General features: G+C 37.5%; 1 protein-coding gene across 1 annotated transcript in view; it reads right to left on the reverse strand.

Annotated features, from left to right (window-relative positions):
- nbeab (neurobeachin b) overlaps positions 1-19,292 on the reverse strand; it is a 388,285-nt gene that overhangs the window by 33,536 nt on the left and 335,457 nt on the right. Inside the window, 3 exon segments of the mRNA XM_048159945.1 lie at positions 5,241-5,411; positions 11,527-11,679; positions 17,667-17,786. Of these exon segments, the coding sequence (XP_048015902.1) occupies positions 5,241-5,411; positions 11,527-11,679; positions 17,667-17,786 (444 nt within the window).

A 19,292-nucleotide genomic window follows, 5' to 3' on the forward strand; every position in this document is an offset into this window, starting at 1 on the left:
TTTATAAAGCATTTTACCCATAGGCGAAGGGTGAACCAACTCCAGGGTAAAGCTAAGGAGATGCGCTTCCCCTTTAAAAGGATTGTTAACCCAAAAATGAAAATGTTGTCATCATTTACTCACCCTTAAGTCCAAACCTGTAAGAGTCTCTTTTTTCTGTTGAAAACAAAAGAAAATATTTTAAAGAATGTTGGTAATCAAACAGTTGACGGCACCCATTGACTTCCATGGTATTGTTTTTCCTACATCCTATCTTCTTTTGAAGAAAGAAACTCATACAGGTTTCAAACAACAACAAGGAGGAGTACGCAATGACAAAATGTATATTTTTGGGTGAACCATCCCTTTAAAAGCACATTCGAACAGATTTTCATAAAACAGTTTCAGATTACATGTAGTCGCACAACCTACACATCCCAGCATAAACACTCTCAAGATACTATTTGTTAGTAAAGCATCTACATTTACAAACCACTGTTAATTTAAAGAGAGAAGCAAGCATACTGTATGTGGGATTTGGCATGGCAGAACTATAGTCAATAAAAAAGCTGTCACTCATCTTAGTTCATTGCGATCTCACAAAGTTCAGAGATGCACCGATGTATTGGCCAACAAACAGTATCGGCCGATAAAAGCTATTATTATCACTATTGGCCATCGGCCGATTGTTTAAAAACTGCCGATGATCAGGGCCGATTATATCCTGTCAATCAAAAGGGTGCGGAAAGACGTGTTCAGACAGCAGACTGCAACTCATACAGTGGGTGCGGAAAGTATTCAGACCCCCTTAAATTTTTCACTCTTTGTTATATTGCAGCCATTTGCTAAAATCATTTAAGTTCATTTTTTTCCTCATTAATGTACACACAGCACCCCATATTGGCAGAAAAACACAGAATTGTTGACATTTTTGCAGATTTATTAAAAAAGAAAAACTGAAATATCACATGGTCCTAAGTATTCAGACCCTTTGCTCAGTATTTAGTAGAAGCACCCTTTTGATCTAATATAGCAATGAGTCTTTTTGGGAAAGATGCAACAAGTTTTTCATACCTGGATTTGGGAATCCTCTGTCATTCCTCCTTGCAGATCCTCTCCAGTTCTGTCAGGTTGGATGGTAAACGTTGGTGGACAGCCATTTTTAGGTCTCTCCAGAGATGCTCAGTTGGGTTTAAGTCAGGGCTCTGGCTGGGCCATTCAAGAACAGTCACTGAGTTGTTGTGAAGCCACTCCTTCGATATTTTAGCTGTGTGCTTAGGGTCATTGTCTTGTTGGAAGGTAAACCTTCGGCCCAGTCTGAGGTCCTGAGCACTCTGGAGAAGGTTTTCGTCCAGGATATCCCTGTACTTGGCCACATTCATCTTTCCCTCGATTGCAACCAGTCGTCCTGTCCCTGCAGCTGAAAAACACCCCCACAGCATGATGCTGCCACCACCATGCTTCACTGTTGGGACAGTATTGGACAGGTGATGAGCAGTGCCTGGTTTTCTCCACACATACCGCTTAGAATTAAGGCCAAAAAGTTCTATCTTGGTCTCATCAGACCAGAGAATCTTATTTCTCACCATCTTGGAGTCCTTCAGGTGTTTTAGCAAACTCCATGCGGGCTTTCATGTGTCTTGCACTGAGGAGAGGCTTCCGTCGGGCCACTCTGCCATAAAGCCCCGACTGGTGGAGGGCTGCAGTGATGGTTGACTTTCTACAACTTTCTCCCATCTCCCGACTGCATCTCTGGAGCTCAGCCACAGTGAATCTTTGGGTTCTTCTTTACCTCTCTCACCAAGGCTCTTCTCCCCCGATAGCTCAGTTTGGCCGGACGGCCAGCTCTAGGAAGGTCTCTGGTCGTCCCAAACGTCTTCCATTAAAGGATTATGGATGCCACTGTTCTCTTAGGAACCTTAAGTGCAGCAGAAATTTTTTTGTAACCTTGGCCAGATCTGTGCCTTGCCACAATTCTGTCTCTGAGCTCTTCAGGCAGTTCCTTTGACCTCATGATTCTCATTTGCTCTGACATGCACTGTGAGCTGTAAGGTCTTATATAGAGAGGTGTGTGGCTTTCCTAATCAAGTCCAATCAGTATAATCAAACACAGCTGGACTCAAATGAAGGTGTAGAACCATCTCAAGGATGATCAGAAGAAATGGACAGCACCTGAGTTAAATATATGAGTGTCACAGCAAAGGGTCTGAATACTTAGGACCATGTGATATTTCAGTTTTTCTTTTTTAATAAATCTGCAAAAATGTCAACAATTCTGTGTTTTTCTGTCAATATGGGGTGCTGTGTGTACATTAATGAGGAAAAAGGGGGTCTGAATACTTTCCGTACCCACTGTACATACCGTGTGTGAAGAAAATCACTCGTGTGTTGAATTTTAATTTATTAACAGTTTAAAGCAGGTTCTTTTTGACCCTATGAATCACCCATAGTTCAAGCCAGGGTTGCCAGGTCTGCATTTTTTCCCTACATCAAATAATATTTGTAGCGCCTCCCACCCAATAATCGCAAAAAGATTTGTGTTTTATTCCTTCTGATAAGAATAAAAGCTTAATTTTTCAAATTCTGGCCATTTTATCATGAAATTCAAACAATAAATGGCGTTTTGATGCTCTTAAATGTGACGTGTCAGATCGCTGTAATGCCTCAGTTCATGCGGCAACACGGAGCGCGAGTCTATTCTTCCTCTTCAATACAAGTTATATCTCGAAAAACATGCATGAACATCAAAGGTACGTTGAAAGATATAGTACAACTTACCAGAATGTATCATGTCTCATGTAATCACTTTATTTGTGTTTCAACCGCGGAAAGACGTAAATAAAACAGCTTGTGAACAATATGTCACATCATGTCACATTTACCTCAGGAATGTTTTCCAATGTTCACAGTTCCTTAGCTATCTATATATATAAAAAAACACTAGACAGGAGCTTATTTACTGTTAATTATATGTTTGTGTAAATTTGCCATGAAGACAACAAGTGCTTATGAAAACTACCAGCAGCCATATCACCCTGTAGCCCAAGACTGGTTGCCCACTGAAGCTAAGCAGGGCTGAGCTTGGTTAGTACCTGGATGGGAGACCTCCTGGGAAAACTAGGTTGCTGCTGGAAGAGGTGTTAGTGAGGCCAGCAGGGGGTGCTCAGCCTGTGGTCTGTGTGGGTCCTAACGCCCCAGTATAGTGATGGGGACACTACACTGTCAAAAAGCACGTCCTTCGGATGAGACGTTAAACCGAGGTCCTGACTCTCTGTGGTCGTTAAAAATCCCAGGATGTCCTTCGAAAAGAGTAGGGGTGTAACCCCGACATCCTGGCCAAATTTGCCCATTGGCCTCTGTCCATCATGGCCTTCTAATCATCCCTATACACTGATTGGCTTCATCACTCTGTCTCCTCTCCACCAATAAGCTGGTGTGTGGTGGGCTTTCTGGCACAATATGGCTGCCGTCGCATCATCCAGGTGGATGCTGCACATTGGTGGTGGTTGAGGAGATCCCCCCTTCAATATGTAAAGCGCTTTGAGTGTCCAGAAAAGCGCTATATAAATGTAAGGAATTACCTTATGTGATACTAAGTTTTATACAAACATTTCAGTTTTCATTTGAGTGTAATTATTATATCTGAAAGTAAACAGCAGTTGAATATAATACCTCTGTTGTAACCTTTAACATTGTAGTGTACCTAAGGGCGTAGATTTGGTTTCAACATTCAGCGTTGGTATGCTGCCTGTTATTATTTTTTTTAATTAAAAAAAAAAAAAATCTGTTTTATGTGTAGCGTTATTGGATAATTTATTTCTTCTCTATCTATCTATCTATCTATCTATCTATCTATCTATCTATCTATCTATCTATCTATCTATCATAACTTTATGGAATTTATCTATAACCATTCATCAAATTCCAACATAACGGAGTGATTCTAAAAAGAAAGAAATTATGTTAAATATTGAAACCGCCAGTAGGTGGCAGCGATTCGACGTTTTAATGAGTGGGCTACTTAAATCGTTCATTCAAGCCAATTCGTTCAAAAGTCAGATTAAGTAAGAAAACAAACACCGATGTGAATACTTTTGTCATTGATAAGACACTATTGAAAAATGAAGTAACAAAACAGATGGCTGTTTTGGTAACTGGTTACAGTTACACTGATAGTTATGGCTAAATTGCAATGGATTAGCTAGCTAAAATATATGTGGAGTGTACCTAGCTATTACAATGTTTTCATACCTCCTTCTCAGTACATGCTTTATTCTTTTTAACGTCCCTGTTTGAACAGAAAACAGTCAGCTGGGCAACGGTTCTCTTCATTTTTTGGTGCTAACCGTGCTCTCCATTCAAACAGAGCTCCACTCGCGTTGTTTTGGTGAAAGTGCAACGCGCATTGGTTGGGCGTTACCAATCGGTTCAATGGAAGGGGGGTACTTTTTTGACTAATTTATTATGACAAACTCATATTCGATTAGAAACAAAATTATTGTTACAAAATAAATGAATTATACATATGTTAGTATAGATCTACTGTGATTTTCATGTTGAAATATTGGGGGGGTTGTAACTGATGGATTTGAATATTGGGGGGGTTACCTCCCCCCCATCCCCCCCGCAAACTACGCCCCTGAGTGTACCAAATGAGAGGGTTTGCTGTATAGTTTGCAACATTATTTGGGAGAGATTTTTTTTCCTTAAGAAAAACCAAACTATTGGTATCAGTATCGGCATCGGCCAATATCATTCTGAATAATTGTTATCGAGAAATTTAGTATCGGTGCATCTCTAGTTATAATCAATGAAGCTGACTGCACAATGAATCTCTTTTTTACATAATTGTTTGTTATAATGGGAGGATTTGCGAGCGTGCAGAACTCTTAAACACCAGAAACTTCAGAAACTTAAACACCTCTGATCGGCCGTTGCATTCAAGAAATCAACATATATGTTTGCGATTAGCTACATTGTTCAACGCTGCAAAACATGTAAATAGAAATGTTCTCCAGAGTGCAAACACAGATTGTTTGCCAAATATGTTTTGCCAGTATGCTGTTATTACAGAGAAAAGGTGCCCATAACTGCTGATCAGATTTCTTTCTAAAAGCAATCAGAAGCTTTCACACTCTCTGCCTATGATTTTACCCGTTACTAGCACAGTCCAATTATAAAAATGGAAAAAAATGAAATGTTAGCCACAAATTCCAGAAACCTGTTGCCGTTGTCATGGCAACGCCGCGGCGGCGACCTACCTCGCGCAATGGGGGATCACTGGCGAGGCTGTCGAGGTTGACGGAGCCCTCGTAGGTCAGGTGGTGAAAGACGTTGAGGGCGCGTGCCGCCTCGGGCCCACGTTGTTTGTAGCCAAAAATAAGGTCAATCCACTGGTGCAGCTGACACGACACAAACTCGCTTTCCAGAGCCTGTCAAAGAGAGCAGGGCAATTAGAGGTGAAAGGTACACGTACACAACATAAACACAAACACACACAGACGTACAGACACGAACACACATGCACAGACAAACAAACACTCCGGGCGATGCTTCTTTAGAGGACTGCAATAGACTGAGACCATCATAAAAGACCAACACGTAAATAAATAAACAAACTTGTTTTCAATCTTTTAACAGTTGTCTTTCAATAATATATGATAGATGCACCTCTTGAAGCACAAATCATCTAAATAAACAACATACAGTGGCCCTAAAGGTATTTGGACACACTTAAAAACGTGCAAATGTTGTAAGTTCAACTATATTGTCTCTCATGCTCACCAAAGCTCCATTTATATGATCAAAAATACAGTAAAAACTTTTGTCAAAAATTATTATTACTATTTTAATATTTTTTTTTAAAAATGTAATTTATTCCTGTAATGGTAAAGCTGTATTTTCAGTATCATTACTCCAGTCTTCAGTGAAGAAATCATTCTAATATGCTGATTTGGAGCTATAGAGAAACATTTCCTGTTATTATCAATGTTGAAAACAGTTGTTGTGATGCATTTTTTGTCAGAATTCTTTAATGAATATAAAGTTCAAAAGAACAGCATTTATTTTGAAACATAAATCTTATGTAACATTCTTAATGCCACTTTTCATCAATTTAAAGCTTCCTTGCTGAATAATAGTATTAATTTATTTCAATGAAAAGTAGTAGTAGTAGATTTTTCTCTCAAAATAATGGTCAGTTATGAATTCAAAGCACCATTCTACTCCAATAGGGGTCTAGATACTGCCTGCTACGGAAGGGTAATGCTTAAAGATTACACAGAAGTGCTTTATTATAGGTATCAAACCCATTCGAAAGACTGTCATACTGAGATAACAAAGGGAAAAAAGAAAGACTGAACAAATAACACAGAATGGCACACAAATACACACTTTTTTTCTTCCTCTCACACACAAACACACCCAGGGACCCGCTGCTGGAATTTACACACTCACTCTCACATCAGAAATAACAGCTATTACCAACAGAGCAAGCCGTGGAGCGCAGGGGCTGAGTTACCCCCGGGGCATGTCATTACAATCGAAAGTGACACATGCAAAGATGGGAACACTAAGTGAAAGAAAGAGAGGAAGAAATGGCAGAGAGAGAGAAAGAGAGAGAGAGAGAGAGAGAGAGAGAGAGAGGGAGCACAAAGACAAGGAGGGAAAGAGGGGATTAAATGAGACAGAGAGAAAGAGAGCAGCAGAGAGAGAAAAAGAAAGGGCAAGATCTAAGGACAAAACCGAGCTGTAGCCTGTTTAAAAATGTATGTGCTATTCAACTAACCTAAAATTCTAGTCATTCCAACCAACCAAAGAATCACATTAAAAATATCCACAGAAATGAAATTAATATTTATTGAAACGTTCAGTGTATGACCCAAACATGAAAATTGTCATGTTGTTCTAAACTGGTATGATTTCATTTCCCTTCTACCATGGAACACAAAAAGATATTTTACAGAATATTCAAACATGGCGCGTCAAGATGTTTGGTGTCAGTTATTTCGAATCAGCTTCAAATGAGATTTGAGATATAAAGGTACAGCAACAGGAAGGTTAATATCGACTTTCAATCTGTTCCTCACAAAAAGCTATCATATAACTTCAGAAAACTTGGAATATAGCACACCAATTCTATTGACCAGTTTTATGGTTATTTAAGTAGATTTATACTGTGAGTAAGTATCAAAAATGAATCAGTGAATCATTTATATGTTCAGTGGAAAAGATTTTTAACATTTTTCAAATATTACTTTTTCAAATATTCCTCAAAAGTGCTAAAGGAATTATTAAAAGCATAATATGCAAATTTTTTTGCTGAATCAGCTGAATCATCAGACTAGGTAAGCAAGCAAGGACAACAGCGAAAAATGGCAGATGGAGCAATAATAACTGACATGATCCATGATATTTTTAGTGATGTTTGTAAATTGTCTTTCTAAATGTTTCGTTAGCATGTTGCTAATGTACTGTTAAATGTGATTAAAGTTACCATCGTTTCTTACTGTATTCACGGAGACAAGAGAGCCGTTGCTATTTTCATTTTTAAACACTTGCAGTCTGTATAATTCATAAACACAACTTCATTCTTTATAAATCTCTCCAACAGTGTGTAATGTTAGCTTTAGCCACAGAGCACTATCAAACTCATTCAGAATCAAATGTAAACATCCAAATAAATACCATACTTACGCGATTAGACATATTGCATGACAAACACTTTGTAAAGATCCATTTTGAGGTTATATTAGCTGTGTGAACTTTGTTTATGCACTGTTTAAGGCAGTCGTGAGCTCGGGGGTGGGGAGCATGAGAATTTAAAGGGGCCGCAGCCTGAATCGGCGCATATTTAATGATGCCCCAAAATAGGTAGTTAAAAAAATTAATACAAAAAAATCTATGGGGTATTTTGAGCTGAAACTTCACAGACACATTCAGGGGACACCTTAGACTTATATTACATTTAAGAGGAATCAGAAATGTTAATGGAAAAAAATGGACTTTCTACTAAACTTGTTCTAAGAACAAATAAAGTCAAATTATAGTGTTGTCAAAAGTACCAACTTCGATACCAAGTCGGTACTGAAATTTTAAAAATGTGACGCTTTGAGTGCTGTTGAGAAGATTCGTAAACACCTCTGATTGGCCATTGTGTTCAAATGCTCAACATACATGTCTGTGATTGGCTACAATGATCAACGCACGGGAGCATTTGAAAGTGTTTTGAAAGTGGGAGCGTTTGAAAGCAGGTGTCTATCAGCGGACCGGTCCACTGCTTTCAAACACTCCCGTGTGTATCTGTGAAAGTGCTTGGTGAAGAGCGTCATTGATGTCTATTTACAACATGTTTTTGAAGTGTTGATCATTGTAGCCAAATGATCAATCCAGTCAAATGGGTCAACACCAAGTCAGAATGTAAACAATGAACAAATTGTCATGCTTTAAAAACAGAGTGGAGATGTCTTATTCAGAATATTTACACTGGCTTGTGTTAAAATTATGAAGACACCATCAAATCAATGATTTTGAGGCACTATACAAATGCCGTTAAGGAAAATTCTTTTTCCAGAGTTTCCAGAAAGAGGAACCAAACTGTGAGACATATTTTTGCATCATTTAAGGCTCATGTCAAGTAGTCATGTCAAATAGCATCTGAGGTGTTTTGACATCCTCAAGCACTTTCTTTAAGAAAATCTCACTTTAACAGACAGCTTCTTTTGTGATCTTTGGATATGTGCATGTGTGTGTGTGAGTGTGTGTGTCTGAATAGTTGAATGTGTTAAACCAGGAAAAAAAATGAGGCCGGAGGAAAGGTCACCTCCACAAGACACACACACATACACCCCAGCACTGTCACTGCAGCTGAAAAGGTCAAGTGTGTTTCCTATAGAGCACATACACACACACTTTTTCCTCCGGCAGCAGGGGCCACAACACCCCTCTAATACTTTGATTTGGCAGCAGTTTTGATACACAATCAGTAGTTTTAAATGCATAAACACACACAATCTCAAATTACACACCCTGCAGCATATACAGCTCCCATGTCTCACTGTTATTCCCTTATATTTTTATATGTGAGTATATGTGCTAGATAGAGCCATTATAAAAGGCAGTACAAAATTTCGACCCCACCGCAGTCTGAAGGGATTGGTGGACACACACACACACACACACACACACACACACATCCATGAGGTCCTGTCTGCTGTGAGCCAAATCATGATTGATGAGGCCGGCATTAGGGTAACATTATAAGGGACAGTGGCCGGGCCTGTCCTCCACGACATCATTCAGGTCAGTGGTAGATTACATTAGTATCGAGCAGTGCACTACATTACGACCTTCACTGAGGAAAAGCAGAACGCTGGCCTGCAGAGGACCAGGATGTTGTATCATATGAACGAATGAGTGTGATCTCAGGGGAAATGATGGAAGGAAATGGATTACAGATTAAATACTGGACTAAGAATTTAAGATCGCAGATTCTGTTCAGACATTACATCAGTTGATGTAATATCGTCAGCAGAGCAATACCACATCAGTAGGCCTAAATGAGACTGCTCTTCTGCCACATTTTCTGAATCAGTAAATTAATTCAATCATGTGCAGTTTATTATATATAAAACAAATATATAAATCATCTATCTATCTATCTATCTATCTATCTATCTATCTATCTATCTATCTATCTATCTATCTATCTATCATCTCTGTGTGTATTTTCTTTAAAGAAATTAATATTTTTAGTAATTAATACAGTTAGGATGCATTAAATTGACCAAAAGTGACAGTAAAGACTTCTAGATTTCTATGTCAAATAAATGATAAATAAATCTATTCATTAAAATAATTCTGCAAAAAGAGCAGTATAAAATACTAAGCAGTACAAATCGAATATTAGCATATTCTGAATATGACACTGAAGACTGGAGCAATGATGGTGAAAATACAGCTTTGCCATCACAGGTATAAATTACATTTTAAAATATATTAAAATGGAAATGAGTTATTTTAAATTTTACTAGTATTTTACAGTATTCCTGTTGTTACTGTATTTTTGATCAAATAAATGCAGTCTTGGTGAGCATAAGAGACTTCTTTTAAAAACATAAAAAAAAATGAACTTAAACTTACATATAAAGTAGAATTGAACCAAATGAATGCAATTTCCTGAACAAAGTACTCTTATGAGTTGGTCATTTTAGTAAATTAAATTAAAATAAATATAATTTCTAATATTTCTTTCTTAAAAGTACTAAAATAATTGTCAATGGAATGGTTGAGGAAAAAGAAACGTTAAAAGGAATCACAACAAAAATCCAAATCTGAATCATTTCCCAATATGCCCAATGCTACAAGAGAAAGCAATGGTCAGGAGGGGACAAATAGGAACACTGTCTTGGGCAAGGGCTCACTGAGGTCCTCTATGGTGTCTGCAAACTTTGTAAATGACAGAATCCTGTAGAAACAGTGAAAACTTTCACTGTTGTTAGTTTCACTCAAACCATCCTTGTTCACATTACTTAAAAACTCATGTAACTACATGAACTTAATTTAACTGAGATGTTTCTACTAAAAATGAGTATTGTCAGCTTTACTTAATAAGTGTTTGTCAGTCAACTTAACATTGCTGAGTGAAACACACAAATTAATGTTGACATAACTAATTGGGCAGTGGATCTGTAGTTCCCAGCATGCTTTGCAAAGGACTACACTCAAAAAAATGATTTTTTGATGCTGTTCAGTTTATTTAAACAATTTATTTTGATTCAACACCATTGTATCAGGTTTCTGGTTTAAATGTGATTGATTCATGTTAAATTGACTTGAAACGATTACTCTTTGACTTAACTTGATGTTTTCATATTGGAATAACATGTTTCAATCAAGTAAACCCAACCAGGACTCAACCAAACAGGATTTTCACTTATACCCATCATGCTTTGCAAAGGGGCTGAACTAGGAGTGTAAATGTTGAAATAAAGTGTTATTTTAAGCAGTTTTTAGGAAGATGAGAAAATGGAAAGACTTTTTAATGTTTACTGTTCTATTATGTTGGTATTTAAAAGTTAAAATATTAATTGTAAAAACCAATGTATATGAAAACAATTTATTATATATTTATTTATTTATTTATTGCTTTTTATTTATTTTCCAAAACATTGCAAATTAGTTGGGCTGACACTGTTAAATTAAGCTGTGCCCAACCATAGTAAATAAGTTGAATCAACCTTAATAAATTAAGCTGACCCAATGTAAGTACATTAAATTGGAATAACAGAATTGCATAATGCTGAAATAAAGCAACTTAATCATGTGGAAATCCTTTCCATGATTTTTTTATGTTCGTTCAAAGAGTTATTTTTTTGAGTGTACATTTGGAGAGAAAATTTAGGAATAAAGTGTTATTTTATGTGTTTTTCAGGAAAGGGAAATATGTTGTTAGTTTATGTTAGTGGCCTATAGACATTAGTCATGTTTATTTTACACAGGATGTCTACAGACTAAGAAAGTTGTAGTTAGGTTGCGAGTTTGACTTACCATCCTGTTGATCCTGACAAAGTCCTCTGGTTTCTTTGCCCAAGCTGGTAGTTCTACATCACAAACAGGGACACCGTCATCCCTGTCACCCAGACAGTAGCCATTACTGTTCACAAACATCTCGGGCAGGTAGTAGAACTCAGGGATCAACTCCTATGAGGTGGAGAGGAAGAGGACAGGTGGAAGAGAAAAAGCAAAAGAAGCTCAAATCAAATCCAAACATTTTCAAAACAGATGTATTAATATTGTATATGGGATACAGGGATTCAGGGACTTAAAATGTACATGCAAAAATACCAATGCTTTCATTGCATGTTTTGAAGTTCAATTAATCAAAATGTTGGCAATGTTTCAGGCGGCCATGGAAAGCGACCCCAGGAGACCAATGAAGGACCATCAGAGTACATTTAAAAACACTCGGAGAGTGTGGGAATGCGGCAAACACATGACGATGGAGGAGGGGGAAAATACAAAGGAAACATGAGAGATGACAGAAAACTTTATTTATGTTTGAAACGCGCTGATGGATGTATCTGCTGTGTTTGTTGAGGTACGTGAGGCAGGTTTGGTTTTGTTTGGATTTTAGGAGGAGTAACCGTGATTCGAAATGCTAGAAACATAATGCTTAATGTAACAAACACAGATTTTTAAAAACGATTACACATTAAATGATGAAAAATGTGTTTATTGACTACAACAAAAACTGGACTCAGACATATATGGATGGGAGCGTCATTGATGTCTATTTACAACATGTTTTTGAAGCGTGGATCATTGTAGCCAATCACAGGCATATCTGATGAGCATTTGTCAGAGGTGTTTATGAATTTGGTCAACAGCTCTCAAACTCAAAGCATCACATTTTTAAAATTTCAGTACCTAAAGTACCTTTCAGTACTTTTGACAGTGAACACTTTAAAAAAACATGATCACACATTAAAGGTGCCCTAGAATTAAAAATTTAATTTATCTTGGCATAGTTAAATAACAAGAGTTCAGTAGATGGAAATGACATACAGTGAGTCTCAAACTCCATTGTTTCCTCCTTCTTATATAAATCTCATTTGTTTAAAAGACCTCCGAAGAACAGGCGAATCTCAACATAACACCGACTGTTACGTAACAGTCGGGATCATTAATATGTACGCCCCCAATATTTGCATATGCCAGCTCATGTTCAAGGCATTACACAAGGGCAGGCGGTATTAACGTCTGGATCTGTGCACATCTGAATCATCAGACTAGGTAAGCAAGCAAGAACAACAGCGATAAAATAGCAGATGGAGAGATAATAACTGACATGATCCATGATAACATGATATTTTTAGTGATATTTGTAAATTGTCTTTCTAAATGTTTCGTTAGCATGTTGCTAATGTACTGTTAAATGTGGTTAAAGTTACCATCGTTTATTACTGTATTCATGGAGACAAGACTGTCGTTATTTTCATTTTTTAAACACTTGCAGTCTGTATAATTCATAAACACAACTTCATTCTTTATAAATCTCTCCAACAGTGTGTAATGTTAGCTTTAGCCACAGAGCACTATCAAATTCATTCAGAATCAATGTAAACATCAAATTAAACACTGTACTTACGCGATTAGACATGTTGCATGATGAACACTTTGTAAAGATTTTTCTTTGTAAAGACCTTCCATTTTGAGGGTTATATTAGCTGTTTGAACTTTTTTTATGTTGTTTAAGGCAAGCGCGAGCTCCATGGGTGGGGAGCGTGAGCATTTAAAGGGGCCGCAACATGAATCGGCGCATTTCTAATTATGCCCCAAAATAGGCAGTTAAAAAAATTAATTAAAAAAAAATATATGGGGTATTTTGAGCTGAAACTTCACAGACACATTCAGGGGACACCTTAGACTTATATTACATCTTGTAAAAAAACGTTCGATGGCACCTTTAAATGGTGACACATGTTTATTGACTACAACAAAAACTGGACTCGCACGTATATGGATGGACTGGATTGAAAAAACAACCACTATGTCATTCTGGATTTTTACTGCATATTTAGTTGTGCTTCTAAACGTTAAAATACACAAATAAAAACTTCACATCATTCTACTTCTCTGAAGACATTTATTTTTGCCTAACTTTTTACATGCCTCCCTGACCCTGATAGTCCCTTATCCACTAAAGCTGCCACATTCTCAATCCTTCTTCTTTCTCACTTGCCATATCAGTGCAAATTACCCATAATTCCCTATGAGAGACGCCTCTGTACATTGGGGCATGTGCACACGAGGAATGTGACCTCCTCCCTGTTTAGTGTCAATCAAAAGCTCTTGCCTTTGAAGAACCTTTAAAATCATTTAAAATCATTTAAGACCTCATTCTGCCCACACATATCTGAACCTGACAGGTTGAAATCTATTTCTCCTCAATGCTGCTGTTTTGGATTCAAGTTGCTGTTATACACCGCTTGGTGAAATGAGCTGTTTAACCACATCCCCTTGGTGTGTATAAGAGAGTTCTTTAAAGCACCATAAAACTAGAGGACTTTCACATGAAGGGTCACTAGAAACAGTATGCTTACAATAAAACGTAGCTTGCTTTTGGTGTAGGGTCAGGATTTAAAAACGCACTCTCTTTTATGACAGTCAAGTTCCAGGATTTCATCAGTCCTTCAGGATGTCTGAAATATCTCTCACAGCTCTAAAATGCTAACATCATGTCTTACACTGTAAGCAACCAATAGACTGTCTGAATCAGAAGATTTGAAGCTGCACAACACGTCATCTCTGAATATTTACAAACACAGACCAATCCTCTGTAAGCAATGTTCCCTTTAAGCTGCGCGCGTGCGCGGCCACGCACTTCTGAAGCCGCGGCAGCGCAGAACAAATAATTGCCGCGCAGAGAACAGACATAAAAATCATGTGTGGGGAAATCCATTTGATTGTAGTAGTTTAAATGAGAAATAATTGCAGTGCTCTGGACAACCGCTATAGAGTTATTGTCGCTATAGAGTTGGAACTATGGAGTCAAATTAATGCCTTAAAGTTTTGCACAAAAATAAAGTTTTGCAAAACAAAAAAAAGAATTGAGCAATAAAAAAATGTTTTGCAAACAAAAATAAAGAATTGCAAAGGAAAAATAAAGTATTGAGCAGAAAAAAATAAGTTTTGCAAGCAAAAATAATAAATTGCAAAATAAAATAACGTAGTGCAAAAATAAAAATATAATCAATTACAAAAATCAATGACAGCTGTAATCCTATTTTATCTTTGCCACATATTTTTCATGCTCAAACCTACTAAATCATTTGCAACGCTCATTTTATTCTGCGTTTCAGTCAAGCGTGCGCTCACGATACCGGCTTTCGTTTGCGCTGCACTGTTCTGTGCGGTTCTCTTTATGGCACTGGTTTGACGTGGGGGTGGAGTCAAGAAACGGCAGGAGACGCAGATCGCAACAGAACAGATAGCAATACTAATATTATAAAAAAAATGTGCTATTGTTCATCAATAACATCTTATTTCAGATGGATGGGGAACAAAGTAGCCAAAGCTCTGCAGTGCATCCAAAACAGAAATGAGAAGTCTGTCTCCTAAAGTCGCATCCCAATGGATGATTCCAGTGTAGACAATGCTAATGATTACGAGCAATCTAGATTTGAAATATTTTGTGAATGTAAAACGATTCTTGATCATCACCCAAAAACATTCACAACAAAAGTATGCTTGACAGTACTGCAATGACTCCAAAATTAAACCCAACGCTAGTTGAAACTTAACCCAGAGGATGGGCAACAACCAAAATTGGATCTGAGCTCCATCTCTACTCTCACAGGAGGATTGGTCTATAAACTTTCCAGACAGTTACTCAGTTGCGAACAGTTTGGGCTGCTAGTGCCGTGATCCACGTCCTCAACCCGCTTCGCTCGTGAGCCAATAATTCCTCTACAGCCTCATAATGGGCTGACAAGTCAATCACACTCAGACTCTTCAGCTTTACACCGTTCGCCCTAATGACACCCTCCTGGAGAGCTGTCACCGGGCATGACTGCCTCATCCCACTCCTTCAGACAGTGCTCCGCCAACAGATTATTGAGAAAATGTTGACGATTGGAGCGAAAGTTACTCTTTAGCTCTTAGCAGGAGGTGAGCTGATGACTAACTGGATGTCTTTTGACAATGATAAAATATCTATCTATCTATATCTATATCTATATCTATATCTATATCTATATCTATATCTATATCTATCTATCTATCTATAAAAAACAGAAAAAAAGATCAATGATATTCACCATCATGACCTTTAAAGGACTTGGCTTGTGCTGAGGTAGTGGTCTGGGAAAAGGGCCAGTGAACTTTGATTTGCTCTTTTAATGCTGTTTATTAGCTGTTTCCTGCTGTTTCATTACAGAGAGAAATTGTGGGTAATGAATAAGTTCAGGATGATGAAGTATGATGCAGAATTAACCTCTAAAGGCCACTGCAGCATTACTAAAGGACATAAAAGAAATAAAATAAAACATATCTAAATAAATTGTACAATTACTATGCATATTTCTTAAAAACGTACCTAGAAAAAATATTTCTGAAAACAGTAAAAAAAAAATAGCTAATGAACTTTAAATAATGTACAATTTTAAAAATGCACATAGAAAAAAAAGATGGAATAATCAGTTTTTCACATACCATTTTTTACATATCACATATTATTATTTTTAGTGTCTGTCTGAAAGAATGTTTCGCACACAAACTCAACTCTCACACTCAAACCATCCATGTTCACAAAACTTAAAAAACTCATGTAACTACATAAACTTAATTTAACTGAGTTGTTTCTACAAAAACATGTATTGTTGGAATTACTTAAAAAAGCAGTGTCAAGTGGGTTCCACGCAACTATATTGAGTAATTTGAACAAATAACAATTTAGTTGTATGAACAAAATAACTTTAGTATACTAAAAATGAGTATTGTCAGCTTTACTTAATACGTGTTTGTTCAGTCAACTTAGCATTGCTTATGGAAACGCACAAATTATTGTTGACATAATTTGAGTTTTTCAATGAGTTATTTTTGAGTGCATTTTGTAGAGCAAATAGTTAATTTGATATGGTTAATTACTCAATATAGTCACGGCTTTTTAAAGTAAATTCAACAATTCATTTTTTTGAGTGTAAAAAATAGATATATAGTTTTGTTGGATAGTTTTATTCAAACCAAACGTTCACATTTAACACCACACACACAGTTTTTACACACATCTTACAAACATCTGATAATCTCTATTACTGCTATAAGCTCTATTATATTAATAAACAGTCATTCAAGTAGAACAGGAATAAAGTACCAGTCGTTTATGATAAAAATCATGCTGCTCATACATAATACAAAATCAACTCCTGCTACACAAGAAAGATGCAAAAAAAATCCCTATTTTCTTTCTTAACAGAATACTGACCATTAAATGTGTTTAACATGATCCATGCAGACACCGTAGTGGTTCCGAGAGGCCTGTATTTGCTAACATATCTAGTGTTTTGCTGTACAGCCGCTCGCTTGCCATGCATATCGCCTGCACCTCATGTTGTTGGATGCTGTTCCCCAGCCCGGGGTAGTAAAAAGCCCTGCCTTTACATAAAAGACTACATTTTAAATAGCTTTTGTCATTAATGCTTTATTAATTGCCTGGAGCGAAGCTAACCCGTCACTGAGTGTGTTGAAAAAGTATGACACTTTTAGGTCAGCTCGAGTGCGCTTGCTGAGCCGCAGCGCGGGGCTGAAATGGAACGGAGGCAACAGGAAACAACCATTACTGTGATGACGTGATGGCCGCTCTGAAATATGTGCATGTTGAACAATGTTTTACTTTAAATGTTTATGAAGAAAATGTTAATTTCACAAAAATCGCACATATAGATGGAAAAAAGATGCTACATGAACTAAATGTTGTTGCAAAACAATTTTTGAGAATTGGATGATGCCAATTTTGGTTGACTGATTGGACTAAAAAGAAACAAACTCTTCGAGGAACTGTTTATTCAAATCCTCACAGTCGCACCTAGTAATGTTGTCCCTATATCATCACAACAGTCAGGCACTAATGACTAGTTTCTGATGGCAACAAGCCTGTTTAGACATTACGAATGTACAAATCTGATTACCTTCACATCTGCAGTATCACGCTGGCAGTGCCTCCACGAGCGGGCGATGCCGGAGAAAGTGCGGTTTGGGTGATCAAACTTGTTGCCGTTGGTGTTTAGGAAGAATGTGGTGAAAGGCTCCTGCAATTGAGCAGACAAAAAAACAACACTGTCACTTTTATTGACCCAAATAAGCCCCAAAACATCTTTCCTAATGTGTGAAAATAACTGTAGCGGGATCACATGATTCTGACTGCTAATTAGGCGCTTGTTTAGACAAATCTGCACCGTTTTGCAAAGTGCTAATGCTATTCAGAGCCCAAAACATCAGCGGAATAAAAAAGTAAATTCATCCGCATTCATTTGTATGGTAATTGGATTCAATCTCGTGATGGAGACTTTCTCCATCGCTCTGGGAAACGTTTCCGTTTGCACAAACATCTCAATGTAGGGACTTATCTGTCAGATTATGAAGAGTTTGTGGAGGTTTTTTTTTTTTGTCCTCTCATTTTCTATAACAGTGCCTGAGGCAGAGTTAATTATATGGCCTGTTGACTGAGGAGCCCAGCTCTGGCTCTAATTGGCAGATTCAGGGTCATCAGTCTGGGCTGGCAGTACGAGGAGTTGACACGGAGATGCTGGATCAGCCAGAGGAAAAGATGATGGTGTCTACAGTCTCAGTCAAGCCTGGTGTGAGAGCTGCCAGGGGAACCTTCCAAATCATCATCATCAACGCAATGGGCCGCCTGGGAAGAGCCAATTACTAAGTTCTCATTATGTGTTTTAATTTTTTTCTTTCAAAGATGGATAGACCGATTCCTCATTAAAAGGGGTTTGATTATACAGCAATCATTTAAAATGGACAAAATGATACATTTTAATGCCTTGGTTTGAACTACATTCCATCATAAAATGGGATGCAAAAATCAAGTATGCATGACTGATTTGAGCTCTGGCATAAAATGTTTATGCAGTGAAAAAACTGCATTATGTAACAAAACACAATTGTTTATCATTGTAGACTAGTAAGTATGATGTAACAAATGTGGAAAAACTAAAGCATCAGGAGATACTCAAACCCAATCTCCTCTCAACCTCAGAAACAACTTCATTTTCTTTGCTGATCTAGGCTTTTTTTTTCTTATTTTGTACCAGTCCATTCGTCCCAGATCAGCGACTGGAGACTCAGAGTCAAGCGAGGACGTTAGGAGGAGACAATGATGGACATGTTTCCCAGCGCTCCGCATGCTGTCTGAGAGGCATAAAGCTGTCACGTACCAGCCTGTAAATCATTACGCAGAGGTTTTTGACTTCTCTTTCACATATGCCTGTTTACCAGCCTGTGAAATCCACTCACCGGCTCTGTGTAGCGGAACATCAAGCTCGCGGATTGAGATGTAGGGGTTGATTCACTTGTGCGGTGAAAGGACGCGCTAACGTGCGCTTTGACTGACGGTGATTTGATCCACTAACTGGGCTCGGGGTTATCGTATCGAAATGTTTCATGTATACACAGACTCTTGACAGCATCATTTCTGAAGTAATGCCAAGACTGCATAATGCCTTTTAAAAAAAATATATATATATATATATAAAAAGCCTAATATAATATTTCTGGGTAGATTTAGCATGGGATCATATAAATAT

The sequence above is a fragment of the Megalobrama amblycephala genome, linkage group LG16 (genome assembly GCF_018812025.1).
Source record: "Megalobrama amblycephala isolate DHTTF-2021 linkage group LG16, ASM1881202v1, whole genome shotgun sequence".
Classification (NCBI taxonomy): Eukaryota; Metazoa; Chordata; class Actinopteri; order Cypriniformes; family Xenocyprididae; genus Megalobrama; species Megalobrama amblycephala.